General features: G+C 45.4%; 1 protein-coding gene across 7 annotated transcripts in view; it reads left to right on the top strand.

The window, feature by feature from the left end:
* Positions 1-19,639, top strand: part of EPHA5 (EPH receptor A5) — a 189,610-nt gene extending 169,971 nt beyond the window's left edge. For 4 of the 7 annotated variants that reach the window (XM_032186378.1, XM_032186376.1, XM_032186377.1 and 1 more), the window contains 4 exons: positions 1,482-1,631; positions 6,410-6,603; positions 9,650-9,805; positions 18,773-19,639. In XM_032186378.1, coding sequence (XP_032042269.1) covers positions 1,482-1,631; positions 6,410-6,603; positions 9,650-9,805; positions 18,773-18,878 — 606 coding nt within the window. In that variant the 3' untranslated portion in view covers positions 18,879-19,639. Of the gene's footprint in view, positions 1-1,481; positions 1,632-6,409; positions 6,604-9,649; positions 9,806-14,056; positions 14,203-15,062; positions 15,161-18,772 lie in introns of those variants that run through there. The other 3 variants (XM_032186374.1, XM_032186373.1, XR_004253209.1) reach the window with 2 other exon arrangements.
* Positions 19,640-19,880: the final 241 nt, after the last annotated feature.

The following is a 19,880-nucleotide window of genomic DNA, read 5'->3' as shown; positions in this document are numbered from 1 at the left end:
ATTTCAAACATTGGCAAGCACGTAATGCCTTTTGTTAATGAGGCACGTTTTCCCTTCCCATTAAGGGTAATTTTCCCCAGCCTGAGGAAGGGCTGCTCCAGCCTCGGTGCTCTGCCCCTTCTCCTGTGTCAAGATCATTCCCTTCTGGGCATCAGCTCACCTGTCCCAGCGTGAGGCCACGCGGCCCCAGTGCCACGGAGAGGGGCTGCACAGGACCCGTCCTCTCCAGCACAGGCTCTGGAGAAAGCCTCTGATAGTCGTGGCAGGTTGGCACGCCTCAGTGCTGCCTATTAACACATTTTTCCGAGGGTATTGTGATGGGAGCTCTCTGGGTCACATTCCCAGTTCCTGCAGAGCTTTTTGCAATCTGGGAAAGACGTTTCAGCTCTTGGCAGTCGCAGCAGCCCCATGACGGAGCTCGGCGCACGGCTGGACCAGAGCTTCCCTGCAGGCTGGAGGGCTCTCATCCAGCCCTGCTGCGTCTGCAACGTGCTGCTGTGTGCTAATTGGCACTGCTGAGAATCTGGCCCTTCACTTAAGGCATGCACTGATAAGCCTGTGAATAAATAATTATTGGAAGACAGGACTTTCCCTAATTTGCTTTTTAAATGCGTTCCAAATTCTACCTTTTTCTAATAACAAACAGGGAGATTTTGCAATATGTAGCTCAGCTCTGAGAGGGAAAGACTTCACAGTAAAATACATTTTGATATAAATCAAGGGAGACAACTCTTTAAACCCAATGAGAAAAGTATTTCTTAATCCAAGCTCTCCTCTCACCCCCCACCCCTTCCTTCTCAGAGCTGGTCTGAAGTTTGATTTCTGAAATGGCAGAAAGGGGAAAAGGAACTACCAAAGCACATTTGACAGCTCTCGCTATGCCCGAGTAATAGCACTTAGACTATAAATGGTACAAAAGATAAACCACAGCGATCTGGGGGAGGCGGCACCGTTTTCAGTCCCGAAGCCGAGGCCAAGCTGGTCTTCACACACACAAATTTCCGTGCCCACTGTGCAGATCTCTCTGCAGGCTTGGGACTGCATTGCAAAAAAAAAAAGAAGGAAAAAAAAAAGGCATTACTTCCGCAGCAATTTGCATGAAGCTCTCATTAGATCAAAGTCTTCCCTGGCTTCAGAGCTGTCTGTTCCTCCCCCGCTCGCTCTTAGAAATGGAGGAACTGTATTCCCCTACCAACCAGTGCAACATAATTGAGATGTTGATCCTATACATGTCCCAGCATTCAAACAGCATTCAAACAACAAACCTTCAGGACAGCCAATTAGTAGGCAGCCTACAAATGCTTATGGGCTGAGATAATGTGGAAAGGGGCCCCATGCTGTCAAACAGATTTACTTTAAAATTCGATGTCTCTTTCCAGAGAGAAAATAACATCCCTCGGTGCTGTAAGAAGTGCTGTTTTGTCCTCTTTTGCATGTTATCTGCCCTCCCCTGCAATCTATTTATTTTCTTTTCGTTCCAGGGAGGGAAGATCCCCATCCGATGGACAGCACCTGAGGCAATCGCCTTCCGGAAATTCACATCAGCCAGCGATGTCTGGAGCTACGGCATCGTGATGTGGGAGGTGATGTCCTACGGCGAGAGACCTTACTGGGAAATGACAAACCAAGATGTAAGCACGTGCAAGAGCTGCTGCGTGATGGGACTTCTGAGGGCTCAGTGTTCGTTCTGCAGTCAGAGGGGCGGGATGGGGATGGAGGAGGACAGCCACTGTGAAAATGTCTTTGCTCCCTGCGCCAGGCAAAAGCCATCCTCCCATTCGATGCTCTGTTTTTGCAGCAGCCCAGAGCAGAGGGAAATGTGTCTGCATGGAGGCAAGCCTGGTTCCCCCAGCAGACTGCTGGAGCTTCACTAATGCTGTTAGAGCTGGAGCCTGTCCCTGCTCTGCTTAATGACAAAGGTCTGCCAGGGGATAGATGCTGATAACTGGCAGCATTTCAATTGTGTGTTCAAACCCCTGCTGCCACGTAAAGCAGAAACTCAAGAGAGCCATGGTAAGGGCTTGTTTTGCTGCACAAAAGCTGGGTGATTTGATCAAGTGATAGCAGTCCAGACCGGTAGTGCACAGAGCTGCCTCTCAGTCATCTGCGCATTGCTGATCTTGAGAGCAGTTTTGCTGCTTTTTTCCCCCATCCTTTGCTTTCTCTGTTGTGAATGTCTTTGAGTCTCTGTTAGTGCCAGCTCTCATTTGTTGGTATAGCACCCTTCCAGGTGTGCTGCCTTGCTCCTGGGCCCCTGTTCCCTCTCAAGGTCACCCTCTGAAGCACCTCCAAACAGTGGCGTGCTTGGGGACACTGTCACCCTCCTTACGCTAGCTCTTTTCCCAACCTACCTGAGGATCTCATGTTCCTACTGCAAGACTTCCTCCTACCCTGAGCTCACTATAAGCAGCTGTCTTTATCTAATCCTGAAAACAAAATGAAGCCTGGGACTGCCAGATTTTCTGGGGCCTCCCCTTCCTCTTCACATCTCTGAGAAGTGTGGCACGTGGAATTCTCTCAGGACGCCAGCTAGTGCATGGCACAGGGGGTCACTGTGTGGCACACAAGGCCCCCAGAGGAGCTCTGTGATGGGGGAAGAAACGCAGCCACTCTGCATATGGAAAACAGAGCCTCTCCTCATCCCTCCTGCTTCGTGTCTGCAGTCCTGCCGCCCCTGGAAGCGCCCTTCCTGGCTGGGCAAAGCAAGCATGTACTTGCTCTGCTGTGGGCTGCTTTTGTCCCCAGCACAACACCTGATGTTTCATCCTTTGTTTTTGAACAGCATCCCTGTCCCCTTGATGTTCTGCCATTTTGTTGGCAGCAGAGGCTCTGGCTCAGCCTTCTGTTTCTCCTCTGTTTTATCTGAGAGCCTCTGCCATCAGTGGCTGTAACTACCTGTCACACGCAGGAGCTGCTGCCTCATCCCGACTGCTCGCCTCGAGTCCAGGCAAGGAGACGAGCAGTGCCTTTGAGACGGTCACACCACGTTTCTTGCCAGGGAGATGAGCGTGTTGTTTGGCATGAATGCCCCACCGCTCCTGCACCACTGAGGCTGTCACATTTGTAGGGAGCTTGGTAAAGCAGCACATATCTGCACAGGGATTTATCTCAATCAAATCCGGAGGCTTTCTTCCATACCCTGAGTGGAGAGTGCAGCGATTTGCAGCCAAGCTCTTTGAGTCGCACCAAGCACTGTGACAACCTTTGGTGCTGATGCACCAGCATGGTACAGATGCTGTTCGTAAATGCCAGGCTGAGATCCTGGCTGGTTCCAGTGAGATAACTCTCCGTGGCCAGGAGGGTCCCTTGTCAGGTTAGTAACACTAAACATTTACACTTTGCAGTACTGTTGGGAAAACAAACAGTCAAACAAACAAAAACCAAACCACAGATACCACTTTGTCCATTCTGTGGGGCATAGGGTGAATTTCCCACCTGAGAAGAAGAAGAAGATAGGGGAATGCTATCTTCTATACTTCTTGTACTTTCTATTTTCTATTATACTTCTTGTAAATTCTATTTACAAGCAGAAAGCAGAGAACTGGTGAGATGTTCGTGATCATCAGTTCCTGATCGGGCTTTGCTTAGGTTCCCTCTCACCCACAGTGCATGTGGATGGTGGCAGCCAAGGAAACGTGATTCAGTGCTGTGGCAGAGAAATGGTTCTTGTGAGATTTGTTCCTTCTTCCTTCATCCTCTAAAGACCTGTCCTTCTCCTTTCCTCCCCTCCTTGAGCTGGCAGAAGAACCAGCAATGTTAGGTGTAGTGATGGCTTTTCTGTGGAGGTCTAGGGAGCTCTGCTCACGTGAATTTCAGACTCTGTTGCACAAGAGTTTCTTGTTGCATAGTTTCTAATTAAAGCACGTTGTCAGCAGTGAGCAAAATGATTCTCACCGTGTTTCAGCCAGATTACTTTCGCCCCTGTTAAAGGAGGTGCGGTGCCAAATGGCAGGCAGCGTTGTAACTTCGAAAGCTACAGACCATGTTGTGAAGTCGTTCTGGTGTCTAGAAGGCTTTTTAAAAATAAACTTTGCACCGCACGGTAAGGTTTGTATGCAGGAATTGAGAGGATTTTTGTGGCCTGCATTACACAGGTTGGTAAGTTAAATGAGCACAGTGGTTGCTTTTTAGTCTTGAGACTGGTGGTTTTATGAAAACAGGGAGCTAAAAGAGTTTGGTTTACTGGAATAGACTGTCTCGGGTCTTCCCTTTCCAAACATCCCCAGTTCAGTCACTCGGATCCATAAGTGAATGGTGCTTGTCCAGAAGGGGTAAAAGGGACACAAAATGTCTCCTTTTATATGCAAATCTTTGCTCTTCAAGTCTTAAAAAGAAGTGGCACCAATGAACAAAGTGGCAAATGTGCCTTTTTTGTTGTTTTCTAAATAATTGAGTTTGCTTACAAGGTTGCTACAGGTCTTTATTTGCTTCATTCTTTTTCTCCTCTTACTGCCAGACCCTGAAGGCACCTTCAGAGAGAGGCAGCGAGTATTTCAGCATCCTACCCCCTTGCAGTATTTTGATACCATTTGCATTGTATCACCAGAACGAACGACATCCTGTAAATTGAGTTAACGCTATTGATTGTGATGTTACTGCCAGGAATATAAAGCATGCATAACCCCGTTGCAGATGTAGTTCAGATATTCTGAGCTGGTGCCAGCTGGTCTGCTACCCGTCTTGCTGCTATTTTCTTTCTGCTACAGCTGGGGGATGATCCGATATTGTTATAAATACATATGCAGACACAGCAAATAATGTTCTCGTGGCTGTGCCACACTGAGGCTTTTTATAGGGCAGTTGTAAATTTGGGGCCAGGGACCAGCTGAAAAGCGTGATGTGAGGAATAGACAATGCATACAGCATAGTATGGTGGGCCTGTTTTTTTGATTCTGTGAGCAATCTGCAGATGAAATTGCTTTGTAGACACAGGTTGGGCAGAGAGCGGTGCAATTGCTCCCCCGACAGATGAAATTTTAGATGGGTCTCTGGTAGAGCACAGAAGGACTGCAGATGTTGTGGCCAGACCCTCGGATATGCTCAGCACCCTTTGAGAAGATTACAAAGCCTCGCGTAGTTTTTTCTCTGCTACATGCATCCTCAGGGGATTCCAGTTTCCCACTGCTGCTGCTCAGCCTGCTCATTCCTGGGACTCCTCCACTTGGCCAAAAGCCGTGTGGTGGGGGCTGATTTGAAAGTGATGCACGCGGTCTTGAATTTCGGAGCTTTCTGAAAAGCAAAATGCCATCCTGATGTGGCTCTCACTGACAGAAAGATCAAGAAGACAACTTACGCGCTAACCACAGAGCCATCTTTTTAAACATGGGATGTTTCCAAATCATGAGACAGTGCCCAGCATGAATGGCATTTGAGGCGATCCTTGGAGCTGAGCGATGAAGCGCTGTGGCTTTCCACATAGCGCTCCCCATCAGCAATAGCTGTGTCCACCTCCATTTGGGCAGCGAGGCTTGGGAGTAGAGGCTGTGAAGATGGGCTGCTAGGACCCTCCTGGCACGGGCACAGCCCCTTGTGGCCCGAAACAAGAGCTGCATTCTCCTCAGAGTTGTTACGGGTTCAAAGTGGGCACTGCTGGGCTTGGAGCCCTGCTGTAAATCTGTCCAAAACCGGGGAAAAACAAGTTGCGTTATTCAATTCTGCCCTCATTTGTTCATTTGTGCCTTTCAGGAGTGCAGGCGGCACATGTGCATACCACTTGTTTTCAGTGTAGAACCATAGATGGGTTGTGCTTGAAATCAGTGCAACAACCCTCCCGTTTTTAATTTACATACTCTTAGGCTGACATTTTAAATTCCTGGCAGAAATGTGGACGCAGTAAGAACAGCTAGACCCAGACAGTATTGAATGATATATGAGATGGTTGTTCTGCCTCTGCATTGAATCCATCCATCAATTAGCATTCAAAGTCTCTTTTGAAATACAGTCAGACTTTTATTACTGTAATACAAATTTGTGGTCTAGCACATGCCTTTTCATTTAAAAAGAAGCCAACGTCTGAATAAACAAAATCACTGCACTCCAAGACGATGCCAGAAAGCCCCATAGGCTGCTGGTGGTGGACCACAGCAGGCTCTGGGAGTTTCCTGGTGTGACCTACAGACCTCAGCCGAGATTTGGACAAGTGCAACCTGAGATCTGACCTTGAATTTCCCTGAATTTCCAGGCTCATTTTGCGGTGACTGAAAATGAGTTATTCGACCCATCCCGTAGAAAAAAATTGAAAGAAAATGGAGTTTACTTGATTTGCATCTTGTATGCAGAAAGGGGGAAGAATTTGTGTGTGAGCGTATTGCTGGACCCCTGTTCTCTATTCAAACCAATTTGCGTTTGGGGAAAAAGGAAAGAGAAGGAAGGAATGCAACCTATCAGCCTTGTGTTTTGTCTCCCGCAGGTGATTAAAGCCGTGGAGGAAGGCTATCGCCTGCCAAGTCCCATGGACTGCCCTGCTGCTCTCTACCAGCTCATGCTCGACTGCTGGCAGAAAGACCGCAACAGCAGGCCCAAGTTTGACGAAATTGTCAGCATGTTGGACAAACTCATCCGTAACCCAAGCAGCTTGAAGACACTGGTTAATGCATCGAGCAGGTACAAAATCAGGCCAGAACCATTTCTCAGAGCAAGATTCTTGTCTGAATACCCACCCCTGGTGTTGAATTACCACTTATTATTTGGCCTGCGCACATCCGCGGGTGGATGTTCCTCCAGCTTCATTATGTCCAGGGGAGTTTTCCCAAATCAACTTCTTTCTGTTTAAATTGGCAGGCAGGTCAGCAATTCAGTTACTCTATAAATGTAGTGCTGCTGCCACAAAGAAAATTACTGTGGCCTGCCTTTCAGAAACTGGAGTTTCAGCAGTATTTATAGGTCTATGATAAAGCTACCTGTGCTCTACCCCAAGGTTAGAGAGAGCAAGACTGAGTCCGTGAAGTAGATAGTAAACACTTCTCAAATTATCTGCCTGCTGACTTTATCTTTGTAATACCAATGAGAGAGTCTCTGGCGGAAACTTAGGATGTGCAAAGCTCCCAGATGCCCAAGTGCGTCCTCCCGCAAGTGTTCCCAGGCGTGTTAGCTGCCCCCTCCAGTTCTGACAGTCTTTGAAATTGCGAGAGGATCTCTGTGGTTACCAGAGAGCCGCACGCAAATGATTTGCTAAAACCACATTAAGTGAATCAAGCAGCCGGTGTGCAATTCATTTTGAGTTTCAATAGCTACACAGCTATATGGGGAAGTACAGTCAAGAAATGAAACTGTACTTGGAAAAAAAACATGAAAATATTTATATTTTTAGTGAGTTTTAGCAGTGGTCTCTCCACCACACTGGACTCTTGGAGAGTCTTTTGTTTTTTCATCATAAGCACCAAGTATAACTTCCGAGCCATCTGTGCTGCTAATCACTCAGTCCCTCACAAGGTCATGAAGGAGTGATGTATATAAATCATTGCTGCTTCACTAATGGCAGTGGAGTTCCCCTTATTAACACTGGAAGAGAGAGGCCCATCAGAAAAGCTTATTCTCAGAGGATTAAAAAAATAAAAGACATGTTCCCGTGCATGACATGCCATGCATTAGAAGAGAAGAAACATGAAATCTTCACAGTTTCATTTTTAAATACCAAATAGATCCAATTCCTCAGGCTATTTTACATGCATCATTAACCATCTGAAGAAGAAATTGAAGAATGTCCCTTATTAGCAATTAGTTGTAATGTTAGTTCCAGCAAACCTGCAGGAAAAGGTTTATGGCAGTACAGAATGGGATGTTTCTCTTTTATTTTCAGTTCAGAACAGTCATTCTCAAGGCCTGTTAAGTAGCAGTATGTACTGTTATACCAAACTGTTAGGCAGGAAAAAATGAAAATAGGGAGTAAACTGTCTCCTTGAGCTGCTGAGCACTTTGCTGATGTTTTATTCCACTAACAGGTCCATGCAATTCCAAACCTCTCCTTTTCAAAGGCGCTGTGGGTATATGCAGGGTGGATGGAGTACCTGAACAGCCAGGCTTTGGGGCTGTGCTTCTATAATCACAGATTGCCATGCCCAGACCACAGTAATTGTGAATGAATCATAATTTCAACATACAGCAGCTGTAAATGATTTTTTTATATATGAAATGTATTCTTTATGGAAATTCTCATTAATGCAAATAAGGGAGGAAGTCACTCTCTACATTACAGTGTGTGAGTATCAGTAGGTACCTCCTGACATTAGTGATGAAAATCCACTTCTCATTATGATTGCTTAGGAGTTTTGAATTCCTCATGTGTATAAAATGTTATGGGAAGCCATTATGCTCTTGGTACTGCAAGTGCTCACATTTTATTGGACCCTTCAGCATTGCTATTAAATAAACAAATAATACTAATGTGATCATAAAATATATGAAGATTCCTGAAGTGCTATAACAATATAATATCCTAGCTCGCCTTCCAGTTGAAAATCTCTTCAGTGTAATTCTCGCAGTCAGAGGCTGACCCAGCAAACACTTTCACCTGGGGGTAATAATCTTTTTGCGAGGCTTACGTTAGCTGGAAGTCGTGTTTTACAAAACGGGGGACATCTGCTTTCTCTCCTGGCTGACCTTGGACAAGCCCCTTCGCACTCCCCATGCATCATTAGCAGAGTGGTGGACCCGCACACAACACGGGTCACTCATGCCAGGTATTGTAATGGTGTTTCTGCCACAGCGAAGGGTTTTATCTTGCCCTAATCACTGCTTCCACGTGCAGCATAACCGAGCAGGTAGCACTTGCTGCGGCGAGGTCTGAGCAAGGGTATGGGAGTAGGAGTCTCCCCCTGCTTCCAGGGCTGAGCAGGAGCCTTGCTGGGAGGCTGAGGCGTGGTTGGAGCATTGCTGCTCTCTGCAGGGCTTGGCGGATGCTGCCTGCATCCAAAATCCTGGCCTGACTCTGCAGGAGCAGCCCGTGAAGTGTTAACAACAGCCTGCCATTGACGGCTGCTGCTGGGAAATGTAATTTGGGTTTCGGTTTCCAGGCTCTGGGCTGTCTTAAGTTAATTATGAGCTTTAAAGAAAGAGGAGGAAAACAGGGCAGGAATAGTGAGACCAAAGACCTTGAAGGAAAAGTGCCGGGGAGTGCCTCGTAGAAAGGGAGCCTGCTTGTTTGTGAGAAGTAACAGGGACGGACGCTAATCCTCTCCTCTGCCGAGGCCAACCCTTCTGCTTCCAGTCCCTGAACAGCAGGCGAAGTTGAAGGTGAAGCGATGTATTTGATACGCAGTGAAATCTTGCCTAGCTAACCTGTCACCATCATTTGGTTTTATTCCGCTGACTAAGGCAGTTGGGAGATTTTGGAAGCTTTTACACTGCCCTTTCTGAAAACAGTGGTAAAACTGACAACTTTGGGAAATCCCGCATGGGGCTCATAAGAGCATGATTCCCTCCACCTCATTTCAGTTGTGCTGTACTTCCAGAGTAAAGTCAACAACTTCGTATGAGACAGAGAAATCATTGCTCAGCAGGAGCCTGCTGGGACGATTTGGGCTTCAGCAATCACTGAAAATGCCACCGAAGAGCCACCTTTACTTTATGAGAACATGAGCAGTTGTGTCGTGTTGGGTGGATCATGATGCTGACTCTTTTTGCTTCTCTTGTTTTCCCCTTTTGCCTTCAGAGTATCAAATCTGTTGGTAGAACACAGTCCGGTGGGGAGCGGTGCCTACAGGTCAGTGGGAGAGTGGCTGGAAGCCATCAAAATGGGCCGGTACACCGAGATTTTCATGGAGAACGGATACAGTTCGATGGACGCCGTGGCTCAGGTGACCCTAGAGTAAGTAGTCTCCAGATCCTTTTCACCTCGTGTGTTGGAGCTGGGGAGGGAAACAAACTGTTCAAAAACACTAGGGAGGAGGCTGCAGAAAGGAAACCATTACCCTTTGTTTGCAGTCAGCAGTTCCTCTTTTAGCATCTGTATTGATGATAACAAGCGCAGGCAGGACTAAAACTTACCGTCACTACATTGGCAGCCAGTGCTTTGGCTCCTTCACTCACAGAAATTAATGCCTGAGTTTGAATAATTGACAAGCTGTCCTCTCAACATAGTAGTGGTTTATTGTTCAAGGTTATTGACAAACGAAAAAAACAAACCTACTAGTGATCTTATAGGAGCTACAGGCCCTGCTGAGGTATACTGGATCAGCTGGTTGCAGAGCAGGCCCAGGCTTAGCCAAATGGACAGTCAGGCCCAGTAAAGTGTGGAAATACTTTTCAAGGTTACTGTAACAGAAATAAGAGTAGATACAAGCCGTTGCCAACAGAAGACCATCGGCAAACCCACAGCTCTAGGGGACAGGCTCCCTGGCTGAGACTCTTCCTTGTGAACGTGCCCTTGGTTTTTGCACGGGGGTATGACTGCAGTTGGGGTGACTAAAGTGCTAAATCAGCTTGGTGAATACCTTGGGGCTGCTGGTTATGCTCCATCTTTCATTGCTTGTCTTGCTTATGTAATTTTCTGTACTTTCTTCCTGCCTCTTACTCAAACTTGCCCCAAAGCCTGCCTTTGCATTTGGGTTTACTTGAGCTTAGGTTATTGCAGACGTTGAGGCAGAATGGGAAAGATGATGCTTCATGCTTGGTGCTTTGGAGGAGGTAATGGCTCCTCCAGCCATGTGCCAAAAGCCAGTGTGCATGCAGAATCAGTGCAGAGGATTTGGAATAAAGCAGGAAAAATCCCAGTGCCCCACAGAACTGCAGTGTTTCTCCTGTCTGCCACAGGGCTTGCTGTGGAGTTCAGCCTTCAGGGTAGGAGATCCTTTGCACATGTTGCAGGTTGGTAAGACCCGCATAGAGGTCAATTTTGCATTAACGGGACAAAGCATGCATGGAGGGAGTGCAGGCATCTCTTCTCCCTCTCAGATTTTATTTGCTCTATCCACGTGCCCAATATTTATCCCTTACAATTGTATTCATCCAGCCTAGCTTCAGGCACTCACGTGAAACCCCCAAGCTAGGGATGAAGTCCTTTCTAGGAAGTGAGGGTGCTTGGATTTCTAACTAGTTCATTTTTTGGGTGCCTGAGACTCTTACACACCTTTTCTCAGCCAAGTTCTACAATTGCATGTCCCATTCCTTTTGCTTCTGAGGACTCCACGGTTCCTCACCTACTCATCTGATAAGGCATTGCCCAGAAACACCAGGCTTCAGGACCCTGTTTGGACCGATCTACACCCTTTGACCAAGGAAAAGGTCCATCCCCAGGGTAGTGAGGAAGAACCTAGCCAGGTGATGGGTGAGGAGGATAGAATGAAGCAGAAAAATGAGAGAAAAGCAAAAGATTGGAGCATTCCCCTCTTCTGTGACACATTAATCTTAGAATCAGAGCAAGTTCTGGTAGGAAATGCAGATTGTCTGAAACATATCACAGGCTTGTTGCTGTTTGGCTGAATTAGCCATATCAAAGAACACAAATAGGTTTCACAAGAACTTCCAGTTTGTTCCTGTTTAGAACTTTGTACAACTTCAAGAGCTCTAAAAGAAATACTTAGATCAAAAGTGAATTGTTTGGTTTGGATCAGAGAAAATTGCTTTGGTTTGGGTCAGAGAAAATGTTGTGTTCAACCCCAAATTAATGAGCTTTTTTGCCACTCGTTTAGCTTTATACAGTCTTAGCATCCCTCTTCTTAGCACACTGACAAAACTATTTCTAACCTCACCTCTTGGAGTGAGGTACATTTCCCACAAATCACGCAAAATGCAGTTCATTGTGATATGTATCACTAAGTATTCCTTGGGTTGCACATCTGTGTTATGACTATTATAACTGTGCCAGATACCCACCTTTTCTTGGATGTAACATTTCAGATCGTGAAATGATCTGCTTAATTAGACTTAAAATGTAAATACTTACCTCTGTTTACTCTTTGGTATTTCAGAAATTTCAAAGCTTTCTCCCCAGATCTTTCCAGGCTGCCCAAAAAGTACTTCAAAATGTTTTTTCAGATTGCCAGTGAGCTAAAACATCCATTGCCTTTACAGTTCTAGCCAGAAAGGCGAGGTGTTTTAAGTCCTTCAAATAACATTATAGCTGCCAGAGATGCTCTGAACCTCACCAGCCACAAACCACATCTAAGACCCCCTTCGCAGAGTCCCAGGATGTTCTCAGTAGCACAAATGTCATTTTACTCTGGTCCTTTACTGGCCCCAGTGGAGATGAGATGTCTGAGCTGCTCAGCTTCAGCTTTCTTCCAGGCTTTTACAGCAGCAGAGCAGGGCAGAACTGATGCTTGAGAGCCTTGGGAGCTTTGGGGGATGTTTTTGAAGCTGAAAGGAGACATTTCATGAATCCATCTTGCATTTCACTGACTTTCTTCTGTTGAAACTGAAAAAGGCAAGAAGTTGAAATGCTCCAACTTCGCATACTAGGTGAGGGGCTGTGTGGAGGAGAATTGCAGGAAACAAAATTGGTTATGAAGGTGTATCCCACAGGTAGCTCCACTGGCTGTATTGTGGCTAGTTTAATGCTAGCCTCCAGAAGAAAGGCATCATTGCCGCCCTGTGTAGTGTTCAGATTGGATTTGTTCATCCTCCCAAGGCTGAGAACAAACACTGAGACAGCTGGTATGGCCATCGCCAGCTCCTATGATAATGCCATAAGGAACATGCGTAAACTGCTGATTTGACTCTTAAAACGTGCTGGGAGGCTCTTTTCATGTGCAGCAACACCATACTTGTACAAAAAAATCATCACTGCACTGCACAAATTCACCAGAGACCCACCTGGCAAGTTCAGATAAGTGTTCTGAGCTGGTTCCTGCTATGTAGTTATCCAGTATTTGCTAGCAAATAAAATCTCCTCCAGCCACCTTGGACAGAGACGCTTAGTCTTGGGTCTTGACCTGCGCAGTCCGTGCATTGCAGTTGTGGCTTAGCAAGAGATCTTGACCGGAGTTGAGTCTGTTTTGGGGAAAACTGTTAAAGGTTCATTAAGCCAGTCAGCCAGCTAGATCAGGAAATCTGTGGTCTCTCTCAGATTTAGTGAAGAAGGCAGAAGACCAGACTCTCAGCCACTAAAATGGGAGAAACTTCCATAGATTCCAGGGACTTAAGAGGAAAGGTGTCCCAAACTTAAGACCTGAACTGTGTTCTCTGGATGTAAACTGGCAGATTGCCCTTAAAATCAACAGAGTAAGGGACAGAAATGTTTACCTGGCTTCTGTGGGGCACAGTTGAGAGTTGTGTGGGTTCTCCAGAGATGCTACGGGGAAGAAATAAACATTGGAACAAGCAAAGTTCTTTAAAGGTTAATATATTTGGGGTTTTGTTTTTCTGGAGATTTCATTTTTCTCCCCGTAAAAGGAAACAACAAAACATTTTGTACTCTGCAAATGAGAATTCAGGTTAAATGTTCCTTGTCTTTTTTCAATAGAGGCAACTGTTCAATATATTCCAGAGCTGGGACTTGGGGGGATCAGGTGAAAAGAAGATCTGAAAATTTGAAAGTAGCTTTCTTTCCCCAAATGACATCAGTAAAATATTCTTTACAATTTAAGAGGTTGCCTTCAAATACCATCCAAAATGATATTCCCCAAATTCAAACTATGCAGGAGACATGTGGAAATTAGGTGGAGAAGGGAGAACTGGATAATCCCTGCCAGAAAACGCAGGAAAAAAAAAATATGCTGAATGTAAAATACTTATAAAATCTCCTGGAAAAAAAACAACTGCTAGTTCTCTAAAAAAAGGGATTGATGACACTCTCATGGGACTGGTGGCAGTGGGCGCCCAGCTTGTGGCCTCTTTATGGGACCTGGTTGAGATGGTAGATGTTCAGCATTTTTGAAAATCCCCCCCCAGCATGCCAAGAAAAATCCCATTTACCCCCTTGCTTCTTTCAAAGTAATGGTTTAATGTGTTTATTCCAAAGAAGAGTAGTGCTAGTGACAAATTTTAGGAGAAAAAATATTAAAAAGCAAATGGTGAATATCGCCCCAAGTCCTGAGCTCTGCCTGCTAAAGCAAAGACCTGAAAATGTATGTGTTCAAACAAAGAGTGATTTCTACATTTAGCTCTAATTCTTGCAAAGGGACGAATCACCTTGTGAAAAGTGGAGCCTCACCCTCCACCCCCTCTTTCCAACTGGATATCAGACTTGAAGGAAACCTTTCCAGTGGACCAGACCTGCTCTTTAAACTTGTGGACCACCTAGTGACTTTGAGTGTGTCTGGAGCTCTTTCAATCCACTGCAAGAATAACTTTACCAGGACAATGCTCAAGAATAGATAGATCCATGACATGAGTTTCAGTCTGACACTTGACTGGACCAATTACTAACAAAATGTGGACTGCATACTTACACCTTTTGAAAGATCTGTACTCACTGAATCTCAGGACACCCTGTTGTTTGTTATTAGATGAAGAGCTCTGAATATTTGTAATAATATGTGCTGTGTTGCTTTGCATTGTATTTTTTTCTTATAAAATAAAATTATTTATTGAAAGTTATGCTGGATGAAGAACGTTTAAGAGTTCACCTGCTCTAGATACTTATTCTTCACCTGAAATCTCAATCCTAGGATTGTGATATCGCATCTGCTTCTGAACAAACCAGTTCTTGAGTCGTAATCAAGTAGAATGGGAATAATGAATAAGAGCAGATGAACTCTTAAAAAAATAAGTCCTAATCTCATGCAAAAGTCCCTAGCAAGTGGATTCCTCTCTCTTTAGCGTCTTCTGAAGGTCTTTGAGGTTCTTCTTTCCCCTCATTCAAACTGACAACTAACTAACTCCGTGAGTAGTGCCAGTCTGCATGGGCCATTGTAGATTTACACCACACGAAGAAGAGTGGTGAAAACTACTGGAATGGGAGATGAAATGCAAAACAATTTGTGGTAGGTTGATGGCTTCCAGCCATGGAGATCTTTCAGGAACCTGTCCCTTTCTCTTGCATGATTAACGGGGTGGTGAGGGAGGTTGTATTTTATGTGGCGATCCAGTCCTAGCCTACACTGTGTTTGACAAACTGGTCCATGGTGTATAAGTAGTTCTGTTTGTAAATAAAATGTTTTAAATATATTTCTTACAACGTGGAGACCATGAATTCAACCCCTGCAAAACGGAGGATATTGCAGTTAAGGGGATACTGTGTTGTCCCTGGCACATTGGAGCCGGGCTTTCATGCAAGGACATGGTAAGAGCACAGCATGCGTACGGCTGTATACAGGCTGTTTGGAATGGGCTGACACCAATTTTCCCCTTTATTCACTTGGCTTTTCGGTTAACCGAAGTCGGTCTCTTAGTACTGCGTTAGCATGTGGTTTGAGTTCCTCTGTGTTTCCATTTTCAACCCTGTGTGAAAAAAAAAAAGTGAAAAGGGGTGTGGGGGGGGGCACTTCTCCCTGGAACAGGAGTGAAAGTTGTCTTGTTGCAGCAGGTCAAGCATTTTGAAGCAGGGAGACCCCGTGGCACGCGGGTGCCCGTATCTTCACAGCCTCGAGGAATGCCCGTGCCGCTGCCACCACGGCACACACAAACCCAGTGTCTGGGGTAGGGACCCTTGCATGGTGAGGATGCTGACTGCAAGTGCCATCTGCCTGCTCCTTGGCAGGGTCCCAGATGGGCCTTTTCTTGCAGGGAAGTGCAAGTATCCTGTCACTCTCCCAGAACCTTTCCAAAGCCCGTGTAGATACCCCTGCTCATCTCCAGAGCTAGGCCCAGAGATATTACCCATTGGCTGTGGTGAAAAGGGGTCAAGCAGCACTGGACTGGATTTTTAGACCAGCTGTGTTGCAACTCTTTGGCACCGAAGTGGATTTTGTCCCCAGAGTGGCTGTTTTGTGCACCCAGTTTTGTTTAAAAACTGCCTTCTGCCTTTTGCTGCTTTAAGTCCAGTGCTTCAGCCCTGGACGCATGGGAGGCTGCAACATGCTGCAAGTCACGCCTGAAAACGGGAATTGAAGCTCCTGCATTCATTGAGGCATTTTGGGGGAAGTTTTGTTGCTGGCTTGGCAAAGAGCAGAGTGGCTTTTGAGTAAAGCTGCTGGTTTTATGCTAGGTGAGCATCTGGCTCAGGATTTGTTGTCTGGGTTAGCCTTCTGGCTGGTCTTTGTGGAGGTAAAAGGCTGCACAGAAGTTTTTCCCCTCTCTGAGGAGTCCCCACACTTTTGGCCAGTGGCTCCACATTTGAGAGGATTCAATATTCAAAAAAAATAGTCTAGGTCCCCTGGTGAGCAACTAATGGATTGAAACTAGAAACTCGTTTTTCTTCTCTCTCTTTGTGCCTCCCTTAAATCAATGAGGCTCTACTCAAGGATATTGGGTTATGGTGGATGCTATAAGGAAAAAAAAAAAAAAAAGCTCTGTAGTGAGTAAAACCTGAAACGGTACATGGATCCTTTTGATCAGGAAGCCTGCCGCAATGCCAGAGAGTAGGGACTTTTCCTTGTTAGATTGATGGAGCTGTGTATGAAATGCAAACACATACATGCCTTGCTGATAGTTCCAGGCCGGCTTTTCTGCATAATGTGCGAGAGCAGAGGGATAATATCAGAAACAGTACATACGTGAAATATGTGGCGTTGGATTTTCAAAAGAGCTCAGCTTGCACTTTAGATACCTGCAAAAATAGCTGAACTTTCAAAAAGTAGCAGCAGAGCAGCACACAGCAGGGGGGAAAGACGGATGTTGGCTCTTTTAAATATCTGGCCCTATACTGTTTTTTCGATCTTTGGTGTGAACTTCCAACTGTGCTGTGTACATAAAATAAATTGCATGTAACAATAGCATTACTACATTTTCCTTCATTATTAAGATTGCTTGCTGAACTAGTTTCACAATTCAGTGGAGGCAGAAATGAAAGCATGTCCCCCTGAGAAGTTAGGCACCTTTGCATCGTGCTGCAGCCTTTTCTTCCGGGTAAGGAATGTGCTGATGTGTCTCGTTGGCCTCTGTTGCTCCACACCCATTGTGCTGGGATTTCCGGCATGCATCAGAGAGTTGCTTCACTGAAAAAGGGTGTAATAATGAAATGAAGTATTTAGCCTCGAGCAAAAAATCTGGTATTTTCCAAATCAAAAGGCTGAAAGCGTGACAATCCTATGGAGAACAGGTCTAGCTTTCGGCTTCAACTGGCTTTGTGTTAACACGTCAACCTTCACTTGGGATTTCTTGTTGTTAGAAACAATGATTTTGAAGAGTTCATCTATGTAATTTTTGTATCCGGATGGCTGTATTCACACAGGAGTTTCTGTCCAGAATGTAAATCTGTTGAGAGAGGTGCACCTTGATGGGTAGCTCACGTGCATTATGCAAAAGCATTCGGTGGTCACTGTACACGTTCACCTGCAGTCCAGCATGTAGCTCTGCTATGGATCATGTCTCCAGTATGACCCAGGTGGCAGCTGGGCTCCTGGGAGCAGCAGCTGGGGCTCTGGGTGTCGCTGGCAATCCTGGCTCTTGCATGCATCAGTCCTGCTAGTGTCATTTCCAAAAAGCACTTACGTCCCGCTGGCTTTCAGGGGAAAGCCTTCTCCTGTAAATGGCTTACTTGTTTCTGGGTGTCGTCCACAAACTGGTGCCAGCAGTGCTGTGATTCACACCTGTATTGGCAAAACTGTAGAGCTTTACTTTGAAAACATCTTTTATTCAGTCCAGCTGAGAGGTAGAAAGCAAGGGGCTTATATTTCTATAATGGAAGTCTTCAAACAAAACATCACATCTCCTGTAAGTCAAACTGCTTCTCTAATGGTCTATGTCTTATGTTGGAAACAGGGATGCACCTGTCTTGATCATTCTTCCAAACTTACTCCTTCAATTTCTTTGCTAACGCTTTTCCCTCTTTAAAGAAATCAGTAAAATTACTCTGCCATAACCCGTGGTGTGGGAGTCACCTCATCTGGCTTCAGATGTCATTAAATCTAATCACCCCAGCTCCTAGCATAATATCTGCAGGGAACAACTCATCCCACTCCTGTCTTTGGGTGGGATAAATTGTCCCTCGGAGGTGCCTCTCAGGCAGCATTTGCTGCGAACCCTGGTGATTAGCTTCATCTAGATGCTGAGGCTTTAGAGTCAAACTTCCGAGAAGACAACCGTTCCTCCTAATCTTACCTTACAGCTTTCCTGTAGTGGCACCCCTGGCAGACCCAACACAAATGCCTTTATCACCTAGAATTCACAGAAAAATAATAATCAAGCAGGGGTTTGCAGAAAGATTTACAAAAGCCCAGAGGGGAGCTGCGTTGCCAATTCCTGTTGATTTTAGGAGGCCATCGGGGCGGTAGCAGTGCTCGAGGCCTTTGCCATTCAGCTCCCTCCAGGAGCTGGCTGTAGGATTGCGGTTTGTGTACTTTTGGCTTTGCCTCACCCGAAGAGGAAGGAAGCGTGGATTGACCTTACTCCTTGCTGCTCGTACCCAAGATCAAATATCAGCCTCTCTCAGGAGAAGAGGAAATTGCAACACGCGTTTTCTTACGCAGCTTTTCTCTTGGAACAGGACTCCTCGTGCATCGCGGAGTCCTTTGCTGAAGCCGATGTTGACATTTTGCTGCCGAGCTTTTCCCCTTAGCCGCTGAGGTGATCGTGGTGAAATCGTGTCACCTCTCTGAGACACCATCAGCCATTTAAAAAAAGAAAAAAAAAAAAAAAAAAGGGGGGGAATATTAAACTTGCCTCCCTTTATAAAGGGCTTCGGGAGCCACAAAGGGTAAGAGGTAGGCAGCAGCAGCGGTGCGTGCGGTGCGTAGTGTGTGTGTCGGCGTGTGCCTGAGCCGTCCCTGGAACCAACGTCTGCTTTCTCCCACAGGGATTTGAGGCGGCTGGGCGTGACACTTGTTGGTCACCAGAAGAAGATAATGAACAGCCTTCAAGAGATGAAGGTCCAGTTGGTGAATGGGATGGTGCCGTTGTAACTTGGTTTTAAAGTCACTTCCTCGAGTGGTCGTTCCTGCACTTTGTATACTAGCCCTGAGATTTATTTTGACTAAAGAAAAAAGGGAAATTCAGTGGTTTCTATAACTGAAGGACGTTGGCCTCTGCCACAGCGTTTATAAAGCAGTGTTTGACTAAAGTTTTCATTTTCTTCCTATTTGTGTCCTCATTTTCATGAAGTAAATGTAACATGCATGGAACATGGAAATGGATCTACTGTACATGAGGTTAACCGATTTCTTACGCTTCAGCGACGACAACAGCAAGCCTTCCCACCACATGTTGTCTGTACATGGGATATATATATAGCACCTTTATATACTGAATTACAGCAGCACATGTTAATACTTCCAAGGACTTACTTGAATGGAGAAGTTCTGCAGCTGTTTGTGGGCTCGCAAAAGCTGCGCTTCACTGAAGTTTACTTCGAGTCTTACTTGTCTACAGAAGTGTATTGAAGAGCAATATGATTAGATTATTTCTGGATAGATATTTTGTTTTGTAAATTTAAAAAAAAAATGCTGTTACACAGCGTTAAGTTATAGAGACTAGTGTATAAACATGTTGCTTACTCAATGGCAAATACAATACAGGGTGTATATTTTTTTTCTCTCTGTGTTACAAAGTTCTTTTAGTTTGCTCTTCTGTGAGGATAATACATGACGATGTATATACTGTACAGTTTGCTATACATCAGGTACAAGATCGGGGTTTTTTCATCGTTTTGTTCTTTTTCCCTTGTTTGCTTCATTTTGTTTTTGTGTTTGTTTTTTTTTTTTGTTGTTTTTGTTTTTCTTTTGCGTTACCATTATGCTTTGTATTTTTGCTGCTGTTTGGTTTGAGCAACATGTAAAGCCTTCGGGAGTTTTGATTTGCATATATGAGGTAGAAGGAGTCTGCTCAAATAAAGGATGTCACCCACCTTCTTCTCCACTGTGGGCTGGGGCCGTCCAGAAGAAGAGAAGTAAAGTGGGAGTTAAAGC

Source organism: Aythya fuligula, chromosome 4 (assembly GCF_009819795.1).
Source record: "Aythya fuligula isolate bAytFul2 chromosome 4, bAytFul2.pri, whole genome shotgun sequence".
Lineage (NCBI taxonomy): Eukaryota > Metazoa > Chordata > Aves > Anseriformes > Anatidae > Aythya > Aythya fuligula.
This window is presented reverse-complemented; position numbering and strand designations above follow the sequence as displayed.